Source organism: Pyrgilauda ruficollis, unplaced genomic scaffold (genome assembly GCF_017590135.1).
Source record: "Pyrgilauda ruficollis isolate IOZ18807 unplaced genomic scaffold, ASM1759013v1 scaffold15, whole genome shotgun sequence".
NCBI lineage: Eukaryota > Metazoa > Chordata > Aves > Passeriformes > Passeridae > Pyrgilauda > Pyrgilauda ruficollis.
Window position 1 is genome coordinate 13,672,668 of NW_024513654.1, and position 25,319 is coordinate 13,697,986.

Sequence of the window (25,319 nt, forward strand, 5' to 3'; positions counted from 1 at the left end):
GGAAATTGGTTAAATTTTTTACTCATCAGATCAGAGTAGGATAATAAGAAATAAAATCTAATCTTAAAACCACTTTTCCCCATCCCTCTCATCTGCCTGGGCTCAGCTGCACTCCCAGTTTTGTTTACCTCCTCCCTACCAGTGACATGAGAGGATGGGGAATGAGAGCTGTGGTCAGTTCATCACACTTCATCTCTGCTGTTTCTTCCTCCTCAGGACAGGGACTTCTCACATTCCTCCCTTGGGCATCCACTGGCTCTGGTGTGGGGTTCTTCACAGGCTGCAGGGGAATCTCTGATTCACTGTGGAGCTCCATGGGCTGCAGGGGTACATCCTGCCTCACCCTGGGCTTCACCACAGGCTGCAGGGGAATCTCTGCTCTGGTGCCTGGAACACCCCCTCCCCCTCTTCTTTCACTGACCTTTGTGTCTGCAGAGTTGTTCCTCTCACATATTCTTTCTTCTCTACAGCTGCTGCTGGTGTTCTGCAGAACTTTTTTCCTTTCTTACGTACATCATCCCAGAGCTGCTACCATCACTGATGGGCTCAGTCCTGGCCAGTGGTCGATCCATCTTGAAGCTGCCTGGCACTGGCTCCATCAGACATGGAGGAAGCTTCTGGCTTCTCACAGAAGTCCCCCTGCTACCAAAGCCTTGCCACACAAACCCAACACAATCACACGTGCATGGTGCCTCCTCCAACCTCCCTGCTGAGGAGCATTGTCAGCTGCAGGATCTGTCATCCCTTGCACTGGGGCTGTGCTTTGAGCCCTTCCTTCCACCAGCAGCACCTGTCTGGGGAGCAGTGGCCATAAGACCCAGCTGGAGATGTGTCGGGAGCAGAGTGGCCATAACCTTCAGCTTCCAAAGTCCCACGGAGATTCTGTGCAGGCTGGGCTGCCGGGCTGTCCTGGGCCACATCTGTCATGCCTGGCCAGCTTGGCTCATGCTGGGAGGCCAGGCTGCCTTTGTCCTGGCTGACACACTGGGCTTGGGAGAATGAGGCATTGTGTGGGAGCAGGCCCACGTGTCAGCCCCATTAGGGTACCTATGGGGCTCCTGTAGCACGACAATGCCCTTGGTGGGTCTATTATAGAGTGGTTCAGGCAGCTGGGGGCACTGGGATCATAGTAAATCTTGCCTGGTTAGCAGCAGCAGCAGGCCAGGCTGGGATGTGCTCTTTCCTGTGTCATTCTAGGCACAAGGCCGCCCTCACAAACAGCAAGAGCATCACGCTGTGAATGTGGCCAGCATTGCCTTGCAAACTGCCAGCGCTGCCCTGTGAGCATAGCCAGCATCACCTGCTAGTCACTGCCAGTGTTGCCCTGTGAACACCACCAGCATCACCCTGCAAACACGGCCAGCACTGCTCTGTGAAGGTGGCTCCCCTGGCTGCAGGACCTGGGCAGCTCTACTGCCTGGCCACTTCACCACTGGGACCAAGTGAAAGGAACAGCATCCACTGACTGAGATGATGCAGGAGGTGCCAGGACTCCCAAGCAGGAGGATTTGGCTCCAGCCCAACACAACAGGGACCATCCAGTTAGGGGGAACCCAGTCTGTCTCACTGCCTTGAACAATTGTGGAACAGCAGGAGGAGGACAGTCTGGAAGGCACTGCACCCCTGCTTTGTGGTGTGGCTGAGCAAAGGGGCTGAGCCCTGCAGCCTGGCTTCCCAAAACCAGCTATAGCCTGCAAGGAGAACATTTGCACCTAGCAGCCCGGATGCAGATGAGGAGATGCTGTTCCCAGCACGGCTGGACACACCGACCGCCTGGGAGCTCTGCAGAGCTGGTTTGAATAAGCCACACGCCAGGAGGTGTCTGTGAAGCGCCTTGCACATGGAAATGCTATTGTTGGATTGGGGGCTCCAGGGTCCCCAGATGTAGCAATTGTTCCACATCCATGCTGTGCATACACACACACTCTTTCCCACTCACTCTGCCTGCAGCCACTCATTAACCCTCCTCAATGAAGATGCATTGGAGGGATAATTTACTGTTTAATAGACTAACTTTCCATTTGCTGTTGCCAAGCACATCCAACATATTTCTCCACGGTGCCATAAACTGCAGCTCCTCTGCCATAAAACCCTGCCTCCCAGAAAGAGCAGGTGGGTTTCCAGGACTCAGCTGATGACCTTGGCCACAGGGTAAGAAGAGACAGTGTTCTGTTGTTAGAGGAACAGGGCTTGTTCCCACCAAGCCCTTTCACCCTCATTGCACTGACATCCCTGGACTGGGAAAACATTTGAGAAATAAGGAGTGGCTCAGTGCCTCAGCCTGATGGATGAGGGAGGCAGAGCCTCTGTCCTGGTTTTGTTGATGAAGATGCCCTGGGTGCAGACGAGCATGCCTCTGCTCCATATTTATGGCTAGCTGGCAGCCGGTGCCATGCTGGGCTGTGATCAATAAGCTCCATGCCCGCTTGGGCTCATTGTGTTTCCACAGCTGCAGATGGCCTTTCTGTGCCTTGTCAGTCCCAAAGTTGTCAGCATGTGTCTCTGCATCCTGGCTCCTCCTTCCCCAGCCCTTACAGAGTCAGAAGCTACTGGAGGATGAAAGAAAGTCAGATGCTGCTCAACCTGGGACAAGGGAACTCCTTCCATCTCCCATCACCCAAATTTCCACATGGTAGAAGACAAACTTTCAGGCTGCAGGTTCTGCAGGAAGGGGCACCAGCCCCAGGGCATGAGTCTGAATGACTGGCTACCAGGGTCTGGCTCTGAAGAATGGCAAGAGAATGCCAGTAGCCAAAAATAACTTGAAAAAGAGAGGGAAAGGGTTCAGCTTGCCTTGTGACAGCTCTGCTTGGCCCTGGATGCAGGCAGGGACTCTCCTTAGAGTTGGAGGACCATGCTAGGGGCTAGCTGCAGAGCTGATTTTCGATTTTGAGGACATCCTTCCCCAGCCTTCTCAGTGCTCTTTATGCTTTTGTTCACTTTATTTATAGTCCCAGCTTCCCTCCTCCTCCATCTGCCAGATGTAGCCAGGAAGAAGCAGGCGTCTCCAAGCCTGCCCCCAGCACATCTGGCGCGGGCCCCAGGGCTGCGGGGCGGGCAGCGGGTCCCGTCCCGCAGGGTGTGCTGCCAGCCCCCTCTTGTGCTGCCGCTGCAGAACGGCCTGGGAGAGCCACAACGGAGCCAGAGGCTTTTGTGCCAGAGGTTGCCGAGATCCTGCTCCACAGCGAAGCAAGGCTCAAGCTTTGTAAGCAAAAAGGTTGGAAGAAACAAACTCTAAAAGAACCACAGGTCAAGACAGACACCCCCACATCATGGACCTGTGCACACATCAAGTTCCATGCAGCCATGATGGCCAAGGCAGGTTGGCACCTCTGTTCATCACAATTCCCAGTGGCACAGGAGCTTCAGCCAAAACCAGAGCATCAAGTGGAACGCAATTCTCTCCAGTGGAAAAGGAGACAATCTCAATATCATGTAAGGCACTGCATGGGAGGGCTGGGTGGTGGATTTGTAAATCTTCTCCAGCAGCAAGGCAGGGGGGCTGGTTTAGCTTGGGAGAGGGAAGGGGCCCACAGAAATGACCTCTCCAGCTGTGACTCAGCAGAGAAAGGAAAGCTTGTCTCCCTCTCACCCAGACTAAAATTGAAGGCTGGTGCTGGGAAGTATCTGAACCTCACCCTGTGATGCTTGGCTGGGAACAGCAGCTGCTTGCACAGGAGCCCCAAAACAACCCCATCACATTCCTCATGCGTGGGCACTCCCCAGGAACAAAGCTGGGCTGCAACAGGATGGGGCCAGAGAGGTGGTGCCAGCTGAGATCCCACTCCAGGCCACAGCACAAGTGTAAGGTCAGTGTAGGGCCCAGCACGGAGATCTTGGCATCTGCATGCCCGAGCAGTTTATGAGCTTCAACACAAAACCCTCACTGGGGAGATGAGCAAACAGAACTAAACATGGTAATTTATTCAGTCCATGAAAAAATATTAGTTAATCCAAGCCAATGAGATTGTAAAGCCTGATAACTGGTCTGGCTGATGCCAATATCTATTGCTAGCAACAGTCATGTTTTTTGTCTACACTGTTGCCCTAGGCAGTGAGATGCAGCAGCAACATGACAGCTCCCAGCCACACATGATAATTTAAGAGAGAGAAAATATCTTATTTCAACTCCAAACCAGGGCAGATCAGTTAAAAAAAAATCAAGACAACTTGCAAAAATTGATTTAGATAGCAGTGACACCCTGAAGAACTTATTTGCAAGTCTGTGCTGTGCAATTTGAGATAAAAACTGTTTAATGAAATGAAGGTGAGCACTGCTTGTTTGCTTTGCAACACCACTGCTGTGCAAACATACCAACAGGCCAAGGCAAACATACTGAGAGATGAGTGATCCCCCTTTAAATATATACCTTCACCCAGGGTCCCAGTGGCTACTGCCCTTTCACTTAAAGTCAAGCATAAGTGCTTGGATTGTGGCTTCAGAAGCCAAAACCTACTTATTTTTTAAAATTATATAAGGCAGATAAAGCTGTCACTTTGAATCACAGCTCATCAGGGGGGCGATATTTGGATTTTCACTATTGAAGATAGCTGTTGTGAGTTTTTGCATTCCTTTGTTCAACGCGTTCAAGAAGAGAAATGTCTCTCTCGACTCCCATGCCCACTTTGAAGTGCACAGAGGCCCATCACCCCCGCTCCCTGAGCTCCAGGGAGATGGGGCTCACCATTCCCATGACACCCAAGTGCAGGCACGGAGGACAAGGGGGCTCTCTTGGGGCTCAGCCCGCAGGAAGGCAGCGCCGCTTTCAAACACGCTCCTTCTCCTGCTTGTTTTTCAATTGCATGGTGAGGATGTTAATGAGTGTCTGAGCTATGGCAGGCAAGCCCAGGGCATTTCAAACGTGGAAGAACTTCACAGAGAAATAATCTGCATAAAATCTGAGACGCCATTATTAAGAAGGAGGAAAAGAAAATGCAAGCAGAAAGCATCCTCTCTCAGCAGCCAAGAGTGGCAAGAGAAGAATGGCCCTACAGAGAAAAATTTATTCATTTGATCCATTATTTATATAAAGTGTTCTTTGTAAACCTGATTTCCCATCACCCTGGATGACAGCAGGGGGAAGACAGGAAAAGAAGAGGTCCAACTTTATATTTCCAAGGGAAAGACAGCCTGTCTGGGCACCCTGTATCATGCAAGTATCCCAGAGGCTTTTGAGCCCTCGTGCCATGGGAGGCCAGTGCCATCCCTGCAGGTGGGCAGCACCTCACCAAGCACCTCCACACTTAAGAGTAGTAGCTCTGGGCTTCTAAGTAGACATTTCCTTCTTTTTGAAGGTGGATGGGAGCCCTTGTTGTCCCAATGAAATTGCTTAAGCCAACAAGCAAACCCACTAAAAATAAAAGCATTTAATGTGGTGTTTTCACATAACACACAGAAAGGCAACAGTCTGCAACAGTACTGACACAGCGTATATAAATAAGAACAAAGATTAAAAATACTTGGAAATGATAGACTCTGGGAACAGTTAGCGGCTGCTCTGGGAAGAAGCATCCTTATGAGTCATTGCACAGGGCAGACAAACGAGACACATCCAAGCATAACTAAAACTCTCCCGTGCCGGGGAGACAGCGTGAATGCATCGGGACAGCAACAGCCAAGGTCCTAGGGGAGCAATCAGCCACACCATCCCGAGCACCACAGACTGGAGCCCCTCCAGGACTGGAGACAGCACCCATCCCCTTGGCAGGTAAGGCATGTGACACATGCAGAAGGCCTGGCCAGTGCCCCATAGGTAACTTCTTAGAGTTGAACAAATCTCAGCTGTGCCAGAAGCCAGAGCCCCTGAGCTAGAGCCATCAGTAAGGGGGGACAGTGGAGAGTTACCTTTGTCTCATCTATATGGGAGCAGTGTATTTAATGTCAGGTACAAGACTGCCTTGGCAAGCAGTCACCCATACAGAGAGGTATGAGATATGCCAGGTAGGGACAATGGGGAGAGGAGGAGTGAACAAATGGTTCATGCAGCAATTACCCCAATGCAAGTAAGAGCAGAGATAGCAGAAGCAGACCCAGCTCTCCCTGTGCTGTCACTTGACCTTTGTCTGTGCCTCATCTCTGCTCAGAGGCAAAGCTGAGATTCCCAAGTCTCTGCTAACAGCAGGCTGCAGGGACAGGGCAGAAATGCAGTCAGAAAAACAGGGGCTCCTTTGGAGAAATGCACACAGACAGCTTTAGCCTCTGGAGGGAATGATTACAGACACATCCAAAAAGCACATACAACTACCACAACAAACAGCCTCTGCCCTTCCTCACAGCATCACCATCAGTCTGGTCCCTGAAGAACCACAGCTCGCTCTTTGCTGTGACAGAGGCTCCTGACACCAGCAACTCCCAACTCACACATCTACAGTCCCCCTACCCCTATATTTTCAAGGCTCCAACTGGGGTCAGACTGAAGACAAGCATCCCTGATAAAGTACCAAAAACCACCCTTTGTACCGAGCAGCATGAGGATTTGTGTCTTAAAAAAAAAAAAAAATCACAATTAAAAAAAGTGACAAATTCCAGCTAAGTTGCACAGGCTCCAATGCCCGTTCTGACAGCTCCAGCCAATCAGACTGAACTCCCTGTTCATATCCCAATATTCACACCTCCTGCCACCAGTTGTTTCAGAAAGCTGTCAAGAGCAGAGCTCTAACTCCTGCTGGCTGCTGGTTCTTAAAGATTAGAAGACAAATATAATTGGATTCCAGAGATTATTTACTTTGCTGAGAAGGGCTGAGAAGTGTTTAGATGGTCCCCCAGCTGATTAAATCTTTATTTCACAGTAGCAACCCTGTGTGTATCCTACCTCAGAGTGCTTGCAGACAGGTTCTTGGCAAGACTGGCTTACTGGAGCACTTTGGCTTAAGGAGACTGCTGACATTGGCCAGCTGTGATTGGGGTTTATCCTGTATCTAGAAGGTTTCATCTCATTTCTGCAGCTCAGACCAAAGAGCTGAACCCAGCTTCAGCCCTTTCCCCCAGTTTAATGACTAATCAGCCAGTTGCCCTACCAGCCATCCACATATCTTGAGCCAAAGCCTTTGGCACCATTTGCAGCAGATCACAAATGGATGGAGCCCTCTCTCACCTCGTTTTCCTCTTTCACACAGAGCCACAAGACTCTGCCTGCCCCAGGCACCTTAACTTCCAAAGATTAGGCTGTTCTGCCCCAGACAGCCTTTGCCAGCCTCCTCCTCTCCTCAGCTTAAACCTCCCTGGGTGAACACAAAGCCAAGACACTCCTTGTTCAGAACTGTACCACTGAAACACGAAGGCACTGAGCAAGGGCTGCCTCCAGCTCAAGGTAAAATAGAGGGATGAGTTTATTGGGGAAGCTGCTTTTCCCTGGTCCTACTTGAAAAGATGGCACCCAGAGCCTCTCCTTCCAGGCTCATCCCATGCCCTTTACCGTTTGTGCACTTCAGGCCTTTGGAAACAGCAGAGCAAAATGGAACCAAGAAGAAGCAGAGAAGGGCATGCCTCCAGAGCAAGACTGGAGGCAAGCTTGGATGTCAGGATGTGGGTAGGGGTTACAACCCATCATTCTCACTGCTAACAGGGGAAGGAAGCAAAAACAAGCCAATGTGTTAAAAACTTGGAGCAGAAAAGCAAAAAAATACAGCCTAGCAACATTACAAGAAAGCTGGGAGTGCACACAGGGCCCTGCAATGAACAGGGCTCTCCTTGCAAGCAAGCACTCCAGCTCTTCCCAGAGCCAGCAGGTCAGACATGCTGCACAAGTTTTGGTTAGATAGTGGTTTGCCCCATAGTAGAATGAAATACAATTTATATACAGAAACAAATCCCTGCAATCCTTGCAAAGGTCCAGTTTCAGGAGCGCTGCTGTGTTGGTGAGGGTTGCTGTGAGCCTGCAGCACTCCCCTCTCAGTGCAGCACATTTTCTCTTCACAGCTTGCGGGGCTGGGCAATCCCCACCCATGGGCTGAGGCGATTCAGAGGGATGATGAATCCTTGGAAAGCAGGCGGGCTCGCATGCGTCTGCAGGATCCCTGTAGCAGAGAATGGGTGCAGTTGAATGCTTGAGACACAGAATACCATGCAAAAAAAGGCTGACATTCTCCCCCTGCAAGGACTCTTCCTGGTGTCAGGCTCCCACGCCTTTTGCTAAAGCTCGAGATGAGGCAGTGAGCAGAGAGGAACAAACACAGCAGTCGGTCTCGGGCTGCACCAACCTCCTGTCCCACTGCCACCCTGACAGGCTGTTAGCACTACCCTGTGCTGCCAGCTTCCCTCTGCTGCCTGCAACATCCAGCCTGCCAACTCACAGCCAGAAGGGCTGTAAGACCCTTCAGGGCCTGGCTTCCAGCACGTCACCTGCCTGCAGCTCGGCACGGAGCAGACGGCTACGAGCTGGGCCACCACAGCTGTCCCAGAGCCTTGAGTGTGTGCTGTCACCTCAGCAGGTTTCAGCACACCAGGTTCCCTGCAGGAAGAGGAACGGGGGGGTAAGGGGAACTGTCTCACCTCTTTCTGGCCTTCCAAAGACTTGAGCTTCGCCTGGGACATATGAGCTGGAGAGCCACATTTCTGTAACTGGACAAGAGAGGGCCATAGGAGTAGAAAGCTGGTGAATGAACTGGCACCCACAGCTTTCCCTGGGAGCAGCCTGTACCACCAAAGACCATCTATCACCCAAATCCACTCTTGGTTTGTCTGGGAAAACCCTACTGGATACAGGCAGCAGGCTTTGTACAATCTGTGGAGGAGGATGAGAGAGAGGGAAGGGAGCACAAGAGAATGCCCCAGAGCAGGACACAGCCAGAAAGACAAGACTGGAGTAGAGGCCCAGCGCTGTCATCCCTGCTCTGATGCTGCCCTTGCCATCTGCTCTGTTCTCCTCAGAGCAGCTCCTCAGGACCTTGTTTTATCATAGAGAAGAAACTTGGAACTCCTCTCGTGAGCAGAGAACAGCTCCCCAGGGATTGCTGAGGTTGCACTCAAACTCCCCACACACTTTCCCACCAGCAGCTTCAGTGGTGCTGGGAGCAGCTCTTACCAGTTGGACGTTCTCTTTGCTGACCCGCACAGGCTCTGGTGTGGAATCCCTGCTCTTCCTCTCCAGGATAACTGGAGTTCCCAAAACTTTCCGCTGTTGTAAGAAGAAAGGGCTGTTGGCTAGTGCTTAGAGTGCAAAGTAAAAAAGAAAGGGAAGGAGCAGGATGCCTTGCTGGTAAGCAGTTGAATGCTGGGAAAGAAAAAAAGGAAGCCAAGCTGGGACAAAGATTGCAAAGCAGAACCACCTGAAACACCACACCACTAGGCTGAGCCCGCCTGGTTGTAAAGAGTTTAGGAGCTGACCTGAGGCCTGGCCAGGGGCCAGCCTGTCAGAAGCAGGCACATGCTGGTGTAGGGCAGCCCATAATGTGCTAAAACTCATGCTAACATGCTAGACTTCATGACAGCTCCCTGTCAATCCTCATCTCATCTCAGGAAGCAATCAATTCTCCAGAAAGATGCATAGATCCTACAGCCATGTGTTTCAAGATAATTACACTTTACACTAACAAGGCTTTTTGTCACTCTGCTGCCTCTTCTGCCCCAGTGGATCTGTGTTGTTTGGCAGGCAATACTTTGAGGAGTCCCTACCCTTTGAGGCTTTCATTTGAGGCAGGGCAAGGCAGAAGCAAAAAGCAACATCAGAAATTCACAGCAGAGAGCAAGGGTCAGAGGCTGCTTTCACCTTAATGAGGCCGCTGAAGGAGCGCGAGCGGGTGCGTCGTGGTGCTGGGGATGTGGGCACGTCAGAGCCAGGAGTCAGAGCTGTTGGATGCTTATTAAACTAGGAGGAAACATGAGGGCAGTACGTTAGCACAGTTATACCCGTCCCTTACTGCTGCGTGCTGCTCTACCTGCTGTCCCAGAACTCAGTGTCTCTCTTTCACCCCCTGGAATGGAGGAGCAGCTCAGAACTGCAGGAGGAAAAAAGCAGAGGAAGGCCACACCTTCCACCCAGGATTACAGGGAGTTTGGGTGCAAAGGTGCTTTGTGCTGGCTACCAGATTAACCAAAAGTGGCAGATGTTGGGAGCAGAAAGAAGGCTGGGCAGCAGCTGGGGGCTGGCAGCCACGACTGGTGCTGACCATATTGACCACCAGTCTGTCTGGTGCAGCAAGTTGTCTGAGACCAAGAGGAGACCAGTTTGTCCACTCTGCAGGCAAGAGGGGAAGAAACTTTTCCCTTCCTGAGGGAGGAAGCTCAACAAGGCCATGATCAGGACTGGGAAACTGTTGGCTAGCAAGTCCTTAGCTTGAAAAACAGAGTTTAAAAGTGCTGCTTGGTACAGCAACATCCAGGACACCTCCTCCTCCTCCTGTCTTTCTTACAGCTCTGCCCCTTACACAGCCCAGAACCCACTATCCCCAGCCTGCCCAGGATTAGGAGCAGCTCTCAAGAAGGCCGTGTCTTTAGCCCTGTGCCCAGGATTGTGTTGACAAGCACACCCCAAGATATCTTTCCTCCCCACACTACCTGCCGGATAAGCTTCTTCTTCTTTGCAGAGTCAGGCATGTTGTGGACGTGGAGGAAGAGCTCCTTCAGTGCCTCCTCCGTGCGCTGCTGGGTCTCCTCCTGATGGCAAGAGTCCAGCCGGCTTCGCTTCTGAGACTTGAGGGGCTGCAGCTCCTTGGAGCCAGAAGACGTCAGCAAATCCAGGTCGTCCTGGGAAAGCGGAGACAGGAGTCGCTTGCCATGCTTTAATCCCAACGAGCCACCCATCTGAGCCAGCCTAGGAGAGTCTCGTGAGCTGCCTCAACCCCAGTGAAAGCACAGGACTGTGTTTTCCCTACCCCTCTGCAGCAGCACTGCATCAGCAGGCCCCGTGCCAGGAAGAGGTGACAGCAATACAAAGGTGACCCCATTGCTTCTTCCCTCCCCTCCCAGATGCAAGCTGCAGAAGCCCTTCCAGGCTTGAGAAGGGTCAGTGCAGCTCCTTGCCACACATCTTCCCTCTTCTGCAGCTATATGAGGCAGGGAAGCATTTGCTGGCAAGACACAAATGTTGTCCCAGTGGCAGCAAGTAGTCTTTATCTCAGCACTTCTGCCAAGCATCCTGGCCATGGCAGCAGGCATGTCCGTCTGTTTGGAAGGCACAGCCCTGTGAAGGAGCAGGTGCTGCATGTACTGGGCACAGGGAGCAGGTTTGCTGCTAAACAGGGGCTCGTAGCTTTCTTTCCCTGTGCTTTTGATTAACAGATGCTTCAACTCTGTCCAATTTCCCTAATGCAGCCGCCTGCACTACCACACCATATGCTTCTCTTGCTCCTGCCCTCTGACAGATCCTCTTTCATGACTTGGTTTGTTTTCAGCTTCTGTCACTCACAAAGATCCCATCACAGCCTCTGCCCTTTCACGGAGGGCAGGTGCTGCACTTGCTGGCCTTACCTTTGATGTGTGGGCTCTGGATCCCAGATAGTGTAGCCTGGCACACTCCCGGATGTACACCGGAGCCTGTGATGATGAGCATAGAACCAAAGGCATGTTTAACATCTTTGGTCTTGGGGCAACAGTGGCTCCAGCAAGAGTTGCTTTTCAACCATACGACACAAGCCACTTGTATCAAGACTCAGCCATTCTGGGCAAACAAAGCCATGGAATTTCATGTCCCCTCCCTGTTCATAGCATCCTTTACATGCAGACATTCAGCACAAGTAGAACTCAGAGTAGGGAAAAGTTCCTGTGGAACCCTGCTCTAATTGCCCCAGTTCTGAGTTAGCTAAACTGGAGCCAGACAAAGAAGGTAGAAGGGGAACTCTCCAGGGGAGGACTGTGCAGTGAGCAGATGCCTCCAGTAACCAGGAAGGCCCTGAGAAGTCGAGACTGTCTGTTGTAGAAATGTTTCCTTGGAGGAACAGTTGAAAGTCCCACACTCCTGACTGTCCTACCCAGCACCCTCCTCAGAGCTGGACAGTGCCTGTAGCAGCAATGGGCTAATGACCATTTGCAGAGAAACTCCCAACAAAACAACCCTCTGCATCAGGTATTCTGCTCTTGGCAGCACTCAGGCAGGACAAATCCCTTCCATTTCCTTATCCTGCCAGAACCTGAGTGCAGCCCGGTGTGCACCTGCCCTCGGAGCCAGGTTCCTGCCGGGCAGCAGGTGCTGCTGTCCAGCAGAGGGGAGTGTTACACTGCACCGTGCTGCTGACCTGCCCTGGCAAAGCCACCTCCAGGGCTGCCTGCCCAGCAAAGACCTCCTCCCTAGTCACTATTGGAACAGTTTCTTGTAGAAAATCTCCTCTAACCGCAGAAAAGAGCCCACAGAATATACACTCAACATGTGGGATCTGTCTGGACAAGGGGCATTCAGTCTCCTGGTGATGGAGGCAGGAGAGCAGGACGCCAAAGCACACTCACCTTGAAGAGTTTCTGAGAATGTTTGATCATGAAGGTCACTCCATTGTTTAGCTTTGTGATATTTTCCTGAAGGTCATTTGCTGTCACCTGGCAAGGGGACACAGCCATCCATTAGAAGGGGAGGAGGAGGGGTCTCTTCTGGGACACAGACACACACAGTGCCACAGCAGGAGATCTGCTCTGAGATGACAGGCAGGCAGGGCTTATAGCAACCAACTGCAGAGCTCACAGAGCCAAAGCTGCTCTGAGAGGAGAATCAGATAACTCTGTGGCAAAACAGTTCACCAGCAGCATAAGAAACTTTGAAGAGAGATCTGCAAGGTTTTTCTGGACCTGACATTCTAAGAAGAAGCATGACTGTGCTGTGCTTTCAATTTTACTGAAAAAGAAGATGCATAAGCTGCAAATGAGACCCATGGCAGGTCTGGGCTGAACACTGGGACTGAGTCCTGCCAGGAAGCTCCCACCTCTCACATCATTGTGTCAGTACTCAACCTTCTCAAACCTTTGTTTTTCCCCTACCAAGCCTTTGCTTTTTACCTTCCAATATCCCACCCGACACTGAGGCATTGCTCACATTTCTGGGCCATAGGATGTGGGGTGCAAACATGAGGGCAAGGTTGTGGGCAGACATCTTGTTCTTGTCCTGCTTCTTGGCCGTCTGGTAGAGCAAGTCCAGCAGCAGTTTGAGCAGACTGCGGTTGGGAGCGGGAAGGATCAAAAACAGCAGCTGGAGGGCTTCAATTTGGCGCTCTTTGTCTGGAGTGCTGGTCTTATTCCCCTTCTCATCAAACAGCATCAAGTCTGCCAAATCACAAGGCAGAACATGAAGGACACATTACCTTCCCTCAGAGCAGTCTGTTGCAATTACTTATCCTTTCCTCTTCATATGCAGATCTCCTACAAACCCCTGCACAGTTCTTGGCCCTCCATCCCTCTTCCCCTCAGCTCCCAAGCTCCCCACTTGATGTGTTAATCTATGCCACTCCTCCCACAGAACAACAGAGCTGCTAAGAGCTGTGATGGCTTGAGGCAAGACGAAGTTCACATAAGGTAGTTCAATAACAGTTACTAAATACATAGAAACCACAACTTGCTCAGAACCCTGGACATAAAACAGATGGAGACCCAGGTTATCACTGTGGGCTTTACCACTGTGGTATCTGAGAGAAGAATGGTCTAGACAGACTTGGGCTGATTTGTTAATCAGCTCCAGTCTTTCCACCACCAGGCTGAGGTGGCAGGAATATTCCTTCTAAGGCTGCCTTTGAGGAATACACTTCACAGCCCAGCACGCTTTCTAGGCCAGTTCCAGTCCTTCTGCCCATCACTGCCTCTTGCTGCCCACTCACCTGCAATTTTGAGGTGGGCATGGAAGTGCTTGTGCGTCAGCAGCGGCTCCGGTAATTCACCCAGGAACATCTTAAGTAGAGTGGCCACATCATTGGAATGAAACTCCCCAGAGTCCAGGTCAATATCAGTACCACTGTTCAGAGCATCCTTTAGGATCTGTTGCCTGATGCTGTTGCCTGGCACTCGAAACAAGCCTTCTGCTCTTAGATCTGCTCAGCAGAGGGGAGAAAAAAGGGCACTGAAAAATCAGAGGCTGATTTCCCACCTTCTTACTAAAGCAGTTCCCTCCTCTTTCCAGAGCTTGACAGGAAACCACAGTGAACTGTATTCAGAGACATGACTTTAAGCTGTCTCCCATCAGTACAGAAAGTCCTTGTACAGAGGGAAATAGATCCACATATCTGCTAGGCAATTCTGGGGAACAGTTGCCCAGTGCAGTCCCAAACTCCTACTGCTGGAGGGCTCAGAGCTTGTCACTCTGTATGCACCAGAGACCTGAGGTGGGCCAGACAGATACCATTGGGATAGGAAGACAGCAAACAGAGCCACTTACTTTTGTGCAGATACTCGATCAGCTGGGAAACCTGTGCAATGCCTTCTTCTGTCAGTGGTGAGCCAAACACCACCCCCTTCTCTGCAGAACAGAAGACAACATGTTTAGGCAGCTCAGAACCCAGCAGCCACAGAAATTAATACTCCCCAAAGAACAGGATTTCAACATGCAGTGCCCCAAAACGTTAAGGGTGAAGGTCACAAGGACCCTCACAGATGTGAGATATACAAACTCTCCAAAATAAGTCACTTCATCTCACTATGCTGTACTCACATGGGCTTCATCATCCTTGCTTCTTACCTCACTTTCATTACAGCTTTTATCAGCTAAAGCAAACATTCTCTAGCCCTTGAAGAAAAAACAACACCAGAACAGATGCTTCAGTGTAAAAGGGCACAGAATCTACAAGCCCAGACGTTATGAAAAGAGCAAAATGGGAAAGGCAGATGTAAGAGCCTGGACAGCCCTGGTGCTTGCCACACTGGCACACTCCAGACCATGAAAGAAAAGTCCAGATCAGTCCTCACTGTGGCTTGACACGAAGTGGAGAAGAAAGAAGAGTTGCGGCTATGAGTTTATGGGAGAGGCAAATAAGCACTGCTGGGGAGAGCAGACATATTCTGACTGGCTCACACTAGCTTCCTTTTCAGGCATGGGTAAAACATGGAATTTCCTCATCCCAGTGAATCTTTCTTCTATGTCAGCTGCCCTGGTCTGAGTAAAGTATGAAAGCTGAACAAGGCAGAAGGAGAGTAGCAAAGCAGTAAGCTGGGCTCCTCTCTTGAAGTCTGTTCCCATCTCATGGGACTGAGATTGGGCATGAGCTGCAGCTCCAGAACTCCAGTAAATAACACAGGTTATAGTCCCAGAAGATGGAAGCAACTGAGCTGAAAGGAAGGGGATTCCTGCAGGGAAGGAAACATTAGAGGAGAAATCCATTTAACTGAAGGGCATTTGTTGAACCAATGTAGAATACAATACTCTTCTTGTCCACAAAGCAACTTCCCAGGTGAGACTGATTATCAGTGGTAACAGAAGGACAGTGTTTTCTAATAAATGCAGCCTTGCTACTGAACGGATTTTTCTGTCAAACACACACAGTATGATCTGTTCCTCAGAAAGTGGAGACAACTCCCAGAGACTTCAGTGGCAGCAACCAGAACTCTGGGCACCACACTTCTTCCCTCAGATGCATATAGGTTTGGACTGGAGACAAGATACTGGAGAGACTGTACCACAACATGCTGACTGGGACTGAGAACTGGAACCAGGTACAGAGCTGGTTTGTCCTGCCCTGGTACTTAGGCTTCAAAGAGACAACAGATATAAGAAAAGAATATTCCTCCCTTCTCCATGGCCAGACTGCCAGGAACATGGGTCACTTCTGAGGGCAGGCTGGACATTTGCACCATTTGCACTGGAGGTTTCCCTTCTTACTGCTACAGCTGATAGCCCAGTAATCCAAGCAATGCATTGGCTGGTCTGATAAAAGTTATCTCCTCCACAAGCTTTCTCTTGCTTTTTTTCCCCCCCTCATATCTCATTTTTATTTTACTTGCTTTTGGTCCCTTGTACTACAGATCTCACTGCTCTGTGGTGTTGATGCTCACAGCATCAGCAACAGTGAGAGAGATCTGGTTAACCCTATGCACTTCTCTAGCAGCCATTCTGTGTAACTAAATTTATTCCGCCTGAAGAATGTTCTGCTTTCTTCCAGGACTTCTGAAATACAAGGTAAGCCACCAGGAACTCCAGCCTCCTGTTAAATCAAGAACTTTCTGACCTCACTCTGATAAAGCACATGCTTCAGTCTTGCAAGAGAAAGGAGGGCAACGTGAGCTCTTGATCCACACGAAAGATCTGAAAGGTTTGAGTGCAAAGGGAGAGAATGATCGGCAAAAGATTCTTGTCCTTGAAGAAAACTAAACTCATTAGGCATTCAACAGATAGAATCGACAGTGGCCAGGAATAGAAGAGGAAAATACATCTTCTTGAGACATGCAGGGCCTGACAAATTCGATTTAGTTTTGAAGTCAGAAGCTGGTATCTGAATGAGAATTTGATTCCCAAAGAAACTTGAAAGTCGTGTCTGGAGAATGGATGCTGCACTACAAAGGCTTAGATGTTATTGTACAATTGCTTCTGAAACTAAGCAGCAGCATGAGACTGACTTTCCTGATGCTCAAAGAAATTGTAAGTATTTGCAGTTTGATCGGCTCTGAGCTCCATGGTCCTTGGCCTCTGGCTTTGAAGAAATAAAACTTGTTTGTTGTAGCTGGTCTATAACATGAAGAAAAACAAATGATGGCTCCAAGATGAAACACACAGTACATGAAACTGATTCTCTCTGTAGGCACAAACCTCTTTTTCTGAGAGTTTGGCCAAGGAGTTCACAGACAGTGCCTGTCAATGCTGGGAGACACTGCTGCTGCAGCCTGGGAGTGCAGCCAGCAGACTTGGAAACATCTGCTAGCTGTAGTGACACACAGCCATGGAGACCTGTGAATGGGGGAAAGCAGAGCTCTTGGGGAAGAGTTAGCAGGAGGCATCAGGTCTGATAAGAGCAGTGTTCCCAACAGAGTATAGATAATTTAATAAAAAAAAAAAATGAGCTGGAGAAGGCTCACCAGTCCCTGGTGGAAAGTTTTGACAAGAACATGGGGGTTTCCATACACATTAAGAAAACACTGGTGCTTGAATTTAAGGTATCCTGCTACTCTCTGTGAAGAGGGAGAAGCAATACCAGGCATGAGCACAGTCTAACTGCAGTTTAGGGGCAGCACAAAGACCTGTTATTATGGAGCAGCAAAGTCAGTCGTGGCAATATAAAATAATTCTCATCTAAGGATGCTAAAGGACTTGAAGTTTTTTATTTTTCTAAGTGAGTATATGTACCAGGATTCTTGATGGGTCAGACAAAAGTGGAGGGCTGAAACTGCCACCAGAAAATTCTGCCTGATCAGTGGGGCTGCAAAGCTTGTCCTTATGAAACACAGTGGAGGAATAGGCTGGTATAATCAGAAACACTTAGAGAAATTATGTAATGGTTGAGGACAGAAAAAAGCTGTAGTCAAACTGCCATAGCAATAGCTCCCTTCTCTGAGACACTCACAATAGCAGAACTGCTCAAAGGAAGGGGAAGACTAATCAGAAGTGCTCAACCTCAGACTGCCAACATCTGAAGGCAGCTCACAGCTTCTCTGCCAGCAGCCAGCCAGTCTAAGCTGGGAAACCAGAGCTGAGGAGGAATGTGAGGGGCCCAGATGGAGGCTGCTTCTGTCTAGATGAGTGAGAAGGTTTAACTGAACTTATCAGGAGAACCAGGCTTCCCTTGAGTGTGGGCAAAGGTGGGAGAAGACACACACACACACCTAGAACACCCTTTTAGGTTCAAGAAAACAGTGGTAAATGCCAGCCATTGAAGAGGAAAGGATCTGAACACAACCACCTCAAAAGAAGACTTCTGTGAAGGGCCTGGGGCTAATGTTTCACAACCAAGACAGCTGAACTTGAGAGAAGATAAGAATAGTCAGTTTAGCAGAAGAAAACTCTAGTGGAATGTGTGTCTAAGAGAGAAAGAGAAATATATCACCTCCCAGAGTTGAAACTAGGCTTCATCAGTCAGTCTGCAGAGCTTTGTCACTGACTCACTGGATTGGGATGCGGATCAGAGCAGCACTAGCATTTGGATGGAAGATGCTTACAGATTTCTGAGCTGCACATTGGGCAGCCGACCCACTGAAGCCAGCCTGACATGCACCACAGCAATAATCCCAGAACAAGGGGAACTATTCTCGAAGTGCAGGGCATTTCCAAGATCAATTTTCTCGCCCGTTTTGCTCCTTTCTGGAAGTGGCATGCCCAGAGATTATGAAACCATAGTATTAAGCATTCCAGAAGTTCAAAACTACGGGCTGAAAGTTCTGTAAACTAAGTGTAACAAATGGTGACAGCATCACTCCAAAGGTGGGCACCAGACTTCATGCCATCCATACTCACCCTTGCGCTTCAGAGACATCAGAGAACGAAAAAATCCAGAGGCTGTGCTGTTTGCCCCAGGCAGCTTTGGGTCCTCCTCTCCCATTAGCTGGGCCAGCTCTGCCCCAGGCAAATCAATGAGCCTGGTAATGTTGCTGACAACCAGCTCTGTGAACACCTCTGGTTTTTCATGGCGCAGCTTTTCCACAAAGAAGTCGGGATTGAAGATGATCGGCTGGCTGTGGAGGGAGGAGTCATTGCAGATGACAAAATTGCAGATGGCATCACTGAAAAAGGGAAAGAGGAAAAAAAATACAGTAACTCCTCATCACTTTGGTTTTTACAGCCAGCTGGTCTGCCCTGAAGGAGACATCTGCTGACACAGGAGCTACCAGTCTACACCAACAGCACTGTCTGACTTTGGTGAGTGCTCAGCACAGCACAGTTACATTTCCCTATGGAGCAAAATAATTTCTGGACTGTTTGTACAACACAGCCTAAGACTAGCACTCCACAGAGTGATGATGACGTAGCCAACACCCAGTGAAAACTACATCTATGTCTTTACTCCTTGTTTCACTGTATCTATATCATACCAGCTCTGGCAGAGATGACATGCAATATTTTAATTAACTTATTACTTTAAGTCATAAATAAGTTTGGTATTGTCTCCCTTCCTCCCCAGAAATTCACTCCCAGTGGCCCAAAAGTCTGAAAAACAATCTAAATTTTTTCATGGCCAGCTTACATTCATCAGTTCCCATTGCCATTGTATCATACCTACCTTTCTATCAACAAATAGATCGTTCCCACGTCCCGGGACTTTTTTTTTAAGGTCACAAATGTGCAATAACACTGAGCCCTCAGTTTTGCTGTGGGTGTGGTCAATTGTTTCCAGGTGACATGCTGCCATACCTTTGGTTACTGTTCTCTGCCAGCTCCTCACTCTTGAGTCTGGAGCAAGTGAGAACTCATTGCCATGAGCCATGCAAGATGAGTCCTTGAGGGACCTCTACTACCTTTTCACCTAGATCATCCCTTTTCAGCTCATCCAGTTCTTTGCCATCTCTTCATGTCCTTTATCTGCCCTCCGTATTCTCTACTGACACCTACTTTCTTCATTTCATAGCTTCTCATGTGGCATGGGAAAAGGGATGCACCCGAGACACTGCTCTGCTAAGAGTTACCTCGAGCAGGTACATAACCCTACCAGAGGATAGGAACATTTACCATGTAGAAAATCAAATCAAAGAGTTACCAAAGAGATATCTCATGTTAATCAGCACTCTTAATGCTCATACTTAACTTTTATCCCAATTTCCATCTACCTCTAGGTCTTCCATTACCGCCCTCCCACCACTGTTCCAAACATTTTCATGTTTCTTAAGTCAAGCCTACAGGCTAGAGCTGCCCAGCTTGCTTCTCCCTCCACTGTTTTACTTAAAGGTGAGGATTAGTGTCATTATTCTCCAGTCATGAGCTACTGTTCTGATTTCATACTCAGCTATAAAGTGACAGCCTGATTGTGCCAGTTCTTCCAGGGCTCTGGGAGGGGGATGCCTACCCACTCAGCTGGCACATATTGTGTGTGTTCAGACTGTGACATTCCCCAATCCTTTAATCATTCTTTAGCTCTTATATCTACTCTTTCTACATCCACCCTCAGCTGAGCTCTCACTGGACACCATTTTCCAAGGGCAGCTACCAAGTGCACAGTTAATAGGGATGCTGTGCTTATGGACCAGGGATCACATCAGTCCCTTAGATGCAGATGCGGGGCAGCAAGTGCTCTGCTGAACACCCCTAAGTCCATAAAGGCTTTCCCTTCAAAACAGGCTTTTCTAGAGAAGACTGGAGCACCTTGATCTTCCTCTCCTCCCTGCTGAAGGGTGGAGGCCATGCCATTGTGTTCAGACCATGCTGGGCATCCCTGCTCACTGCTCAACACAGCTGCCACCAGAAGCATCTGCAGCCACTGAACCTCACATCCACTGGCTCAAGAAACAGAACACTTCAGTGCTAGTTCAGAGACCTCAGCAGCTTCCTGTTCTGGTGTAAACTGACAGTAGCTCACGACAGGAGAACATCAAAGCACATACTGGCAAGTCACCGAAACTCCAGCCCACCTCCACACATTATCTGTGAACCCAACAGTTATCTGAGCTACTGTACGTTTTTGACCTGAAAGACTACCTCCAGGACTTCCAGGATGCCTGATCAGAATAACAGAACAGAAGCTGGGACTCAGGCTCCACAAGAAGAAAGATACTTGCTGAAACAAGAGGAAATGAGGCTCTCAGCAACTCTTGCATCGTGAGAATCCATACCAAACCCCCTCCTCTTTACACTGCTCTCCATGGATGCCAAAGACGCCCTTCAAGAGGATGGAGAGGAAGAAGGTCTGCAAGGCAGACTGCAAGGCAATCTGCCAGGTCATCTAAAATTTTAGAAAGATCTTAAAGGCTCCCAGCTGCCTGGCTCGGTGGCCTAGCAAGCACACTGCTGACTCCAAATGGGGGCCATATTTTGTTGAGCACCTCCCAGCCAGTTTTTCAGCAGTTTGTTATCTGCAATAAATCAAGACCAAAATGCAACAATTCGGTATCAGCTGCCAAAAAGCAACTGCCAGTTGATCTGATCATATTCGCATTTCATTGCATAGGGCTACAATGCACAAACAAGTGCCAGCTCTGCCCATAATGTGGAGCAAGCCCTTTGCTTGAAACCCATGACAACTCATTCTGTGGCAATGCAGATCCTGAGAAGGGTTAATAGCAAGTGTATAGGCCCAGTGACCCTGCCTGCAATGATCCGTGCACTGTTATTCACTCACTAGCAGTTTTGTTTCCCCACAGAGAAGATATGCAAATACTTTGAAGCAGTTACATCAAGCATCACAGATTATCTCTTCCCTCTGACAATTAGCTATCTGGATTCACAGAAAGAAAATTAAACAATTTTGTCAACTAGCACTGACTGATATGACTTCTCTGCACAGCCTGTGTTAGAAGTCGCACAAAGTCCAACAACATTTAATGCAAAAATAAATAGAAAAAAGTAAATTTCTTACATGAGTGCTGAGAGCTTTTGAAGAGGCATTAGGAAGCAGAGACAGGGAAAAGAACTTGCTCCTTGTTTCCAGCAACAAAAGAAACCTGCCTGTCCCAGCACAGCCTATGCAAATTCCACGCATGCTACGAGACACAAGGGCGCATTATTGGGTCTGAAAGGCCCCCTTGGCACACACTGGGCATCAGCCTTCACACAGGGACAAAACAGAAAAGAAAAGCTGGACAAATTGATTCATGTCTCTTGCCAAAGGCTGCGTAGCTGGAGTTTAACTGCAAATAATTCCTACATAGAAACCAGGGTTTTGAATCAGGACCAGTGTGGTATTAAGTGCTTTCCACCTGTATCCAAGAGGAATCCACAAAATAGTTCCAAGTCTACCGTGTTTACCATGAGTAAAGCCATGCAAACACATTCCCAACAGCATCCAAGCACAACTGATGTTACAGCACTGGCAGGACAATAGCCAAGTCCCTTAACTGCACAACCCTGTGCCCAGAAACCTTGCTAGAGACACTCTCTGCGCCTGCCTTTCACACTTTCAGATCCTTTCAAAGACAAAGCACTTAGATCAGCCCCTCAGAGCTGGAAAAAACACCTGGCCATTGCTCCTTGCTACCATTACTGTGCCACCTTGTGCCGTTCATCCACTTCAGGATTCCTGTTCCACGTTTCTCTGGATTCCCATCCAGTTTCTCTGTCTGCTGCAGCTGGGACCAGCCTTGTATACACTTATTGTGATATGGCACTTCAATGAGCTACTTAATTTTGAAAGGTCACTTTATTAGCAGCTCTTCCTTACACAGAAAATTTGCTTTTGTATCATTATTGCTAATCAAAATGGAAATGTGAAGCAAGCCCCTATTTCTGAGCAAAGATAAAGCCCCCACTGGCTTTACACACAATAACCCTGCCAATCCTCACTGCTGCACACACCATAACCTTCAGAAAGAGCCATGTGCCCCATCTGCTGTTTTCATGTTAAAAAAGAGAGATGGATGTACTCTACCTACACTCACAGTTTATATAACAGCAGCAAAGGGGAGACAAACATGTATTCATGCAGTTCATAGCTTTTTTTTTTTTCCTTGCTTGCAATTACAGAGTTATATTTTCTATACGCTGTGATCTCAGATTGCTTTACGACACGTCAAAAGACAATAAAGTAAAAGAATAAATAGCTTCCTCTCCAGTCTCATGAATATAATCAAATCCCAATGAATAATAAAACCTTGTTCTAATAGGGTTGTGATTAAGACAGCAGATAAAAAAAAATGGGTCCTATATTGTGCTGAGATCCTTGCCATTCTAGTATCCTTCAGAGGCAAAGCCGGTGATCCCAGCCAAGTCACAAAGAAAGCTGTCTGTCACACACAACGTTTTTGCTTCAGGCATGACAGCCCCATCATTTCATGGGGAGTGGATGGTGCAGGAGGTCAAAATCATGATGGATCAATTAATCCCTAAGGTAACTAGATCCAGGCCAGGGAAATGCCTTGGAAACTAGGACAAAAATGAGACTTTAACAGCCAAAACCTGGTGATCAAACCTGTGGTGCAATCAGGCAGATTACTTCACATGGCAGCAAGCTTGCATTCAGATAGGTGAGATGGAGCTGGTGTAGTGGCTTTCTCAGGTTTGATTGTTCTGAGTCCACACATGTGACAGAAGAAGGGTTCAAGAAACATGAAACAGAGCATAAGGAAAGAGAAGGCAAGAAAGAAAGAGAAAGAAGAGGTATGTTTGGGGCAAGGCATCAGCTGTGTTTGTCTAGCTGGGAGTGTGGATACACTGAAAGCTAAAGATTTCAGAGGAGCCTTATGTGTCTAATTCAGTGGGCAAAATCCACCTTCAGTGCCATTTTGCACACTTGGTATGTCATCACCAAGGCCCTATGCTTCAGACATGCCACAGCAGACAAGTTGTACCATATAGGAGTAAAAGGATTAAAGAGCTTTTGAAAATAAGGCAGATAATAGGAGAAAATCTCCCTCTATAATAACAAAATCTTAAGATTATAGGAAAGAGCCAGGCTGGTACCAAATACTAAGAGCAGGGTGATAAGCAGGCAGTGCTGAAGAGCACAAAACATGAACAATTCTCCGCCTGGCTAAGCACAAAGGGACATGGGACAGATGCACACAGGCTCGGATTTCCCTAGGGAGGAAGAAGTAGCATTGTCTCCTGTGTTGTGCCAGAGTAAGGAATCAATTAATGAGGATGTCTGAAGACAGTATTTCCAGAGCCAGATAGGAGCCATCCCAGATTTTGCAAAGAGATGAAAGAACCATAGTGGAATTATATGGAATCATTTTAAGAACAAAAGGGCTAGAAGACAAATTATTTTCTAGATTAAAAAGGAATTAAAAAAAATAAAAGTAGTCTAATGGGAATGGACTGCAGAGACATTAGAAGAGACTTCACAGTTAAAGTTGCTTTGAGGGCTGTACTTCAGACTGACATTCTTGTAAGATGGTGTAACAAAGATCACATTCAGGCCTCACACTTGGCACCCTAACTCATAGGATGACTGATAAGCCTCTGAAAAATGTCAAGAAAAACACACAGTAATTTTTGCCCAGGGTTATACTCATAAGGTCTTCAGGGGCAGATTCCTTTTGTGATGAGTACACAGTGCACAGCACAGTGGGTGCCAATTCTTGCCTACTGTCTCTAGCCTTGACACAAGGAAGCCTTATGAGATATCACTGTCTTTTTAATTTTTGCTTTGCTTTCTTCACATTTAAATAGCTTACACAGAGTGATTCAGCCTTTTGGCTATGAGAACCAGATAATAATATACAATTTAAACAGCAAGAAGCTGGCTAAGAAAGCTGCTGTAATTTGATGGTGGCCTGTGCTCAACAACCTGGAACTAATGCAACTCCTGGCTACCTTTTGGAAACCAGGTATATTGGTTATCCATGTCACTGCTATCATCTATGAATCCAAAATCTGTGTCAGTAAACAACTCAGAGTAGATCTTACCATCAATGGCTACACATCTGTGACATGAACCTGGAGGAGATGGACCTATCTGAAAAGATAAAAGGGTTGGGAGGGGTGGGGATCTGTGCTTTGGAAGAAAATGAAAATGCAATATATTACCAGCGTCAAAGAAAACAGCAGTAGCAAGACAGCTTGATATATGTGAAACATCAAGAAATTTGCATTTCAGCATGAAATTTCTCAAGTTTGACCTGAGTGAATTCTTTGTGATATTTTTAATAATAGCCACTGGAATATTTTAAAGTCAATCAAGCAGTACTTCAATCAGCCATCACAACATCAGAGCATCCAGATGCCTTCTAGTGCTAGGAGGGAAAGAGCCGAGGGGTGCCTCAGAGAGAACATTCACTGCATTGCTCCTCATCAAGTCTCCTTCCCAGTGCCACCACCCCAGGTCTGGGTGCTCCCACACTCTGTGATGGCTCAGCTGGCTACCCAAGACCCTGTAAAAAATGCAGAAAGGCAGCTACCACCAGAAACACAGTAATTTTACATTAAAGATCTGCAAGCTCATATGTCTGCCTTAAGATCAGATTAACACAGTGCAACAGTGTTAAATAGGAATGCTGCTCTGATTCTCATGACTGTCAATGCATTTGTGTCTCTATTTTAATATAAACTCCTACTGGGATCAGCAATAGAAGAGCCTTAGATCCAATCCTGATTTCACTGAAACCAGCACCAAAACTGAATCTTTTTAGATGGCAGCAGCTGCCTCCTCTCGTTACTGATCTGCTCACTTTTATCACTGTGGCACTGGGAACCTCGGTCACAGCTGGGGACTCCGCTGTGCTCCGTGCTGTACAAACAGAACAAAGGCAATACCCTGTCTTTAGAGGGCTGATAGCTAAATCTGAAATGAATGCTGGAGGGACAGAAAAGAGAAGGAATCCCAAGAGAAGAGGCAGCACTATCAGTCAGCATGACTGATATAACTGAACTCTGCCAGCTTTTCTGTAGACACTATTAAAAAGGAGG

General features: G+C 48.3%; 1 protein-coding gene across 4 annotated transcripts in view; it reads right to left on the minus strand.

The window, feature by feature from the left end:
* Positions 1 to 5,352: 5,352 nt before the first annotated feature.
* ARHGAP19 (Rho GTPase activating protein 19) overlaps positions 5,353 to 25,319 on the minus strand; it is a 28,083-nt gene continuing 8,116 nt past the window's right edge. For 2 of the 4 annotated variants that reach the window (XM_041460953.1, XM_041460954.1), the window contains exons 2-12: positions 18,285 to 18,550; positions 14,286 to 14,366; positions 13,732 to 13,941; positions 12,957 to 13,183; positions 12,380 to 12,466; positions 11,408 to 11,473; positions 10,496 to 10,684; positions 9,708 to 9,806; positions 9,024 to 9,116; positions 8,492 to 8,560; positions 5,353 to 8,016 (exon numbers count right to left, since the gene is read on the minus strand). In XM_041460953.1, the coding sequence (XP_041316887.1) occupies positions 7,960 to 8,016; positions 8,492 to 8,560; positions 9,024 to 9,116; positions 9,708 to 9,806; positions 10,496 to 10,684; positions 11,408 to 11,473; positions 12,380 to 12,466; positions 12,957 to 13,183; positions 13,732 to 13,941; positions 14,286 to 14,366; positions 18,285 to 18,550 (1,444 nt within the window). In that variant the 3' untranslated portion in view covers positions 5,353 to 7,959. Of the gene's footprint in view, positions 8,017 to 8,491; positions 8,561 to 9,023; positions 9,117 to 9,707; positions 9,807 to 10,495; positions 10,685 to 11,407; positions 11,474 to 12,379; positions 12,467 to 12,956; positions 13,184 to 13,731; positions 13,942 to 14,285; positions 14,367 to 18,284; positions 18,551 to 21,333; positions 21,408 to 25,319 lie in introns of those variants that run through there. The other 2 variants (XM_041460956.1, XM_041460955.1) reach the window with 2 other exon arrangements.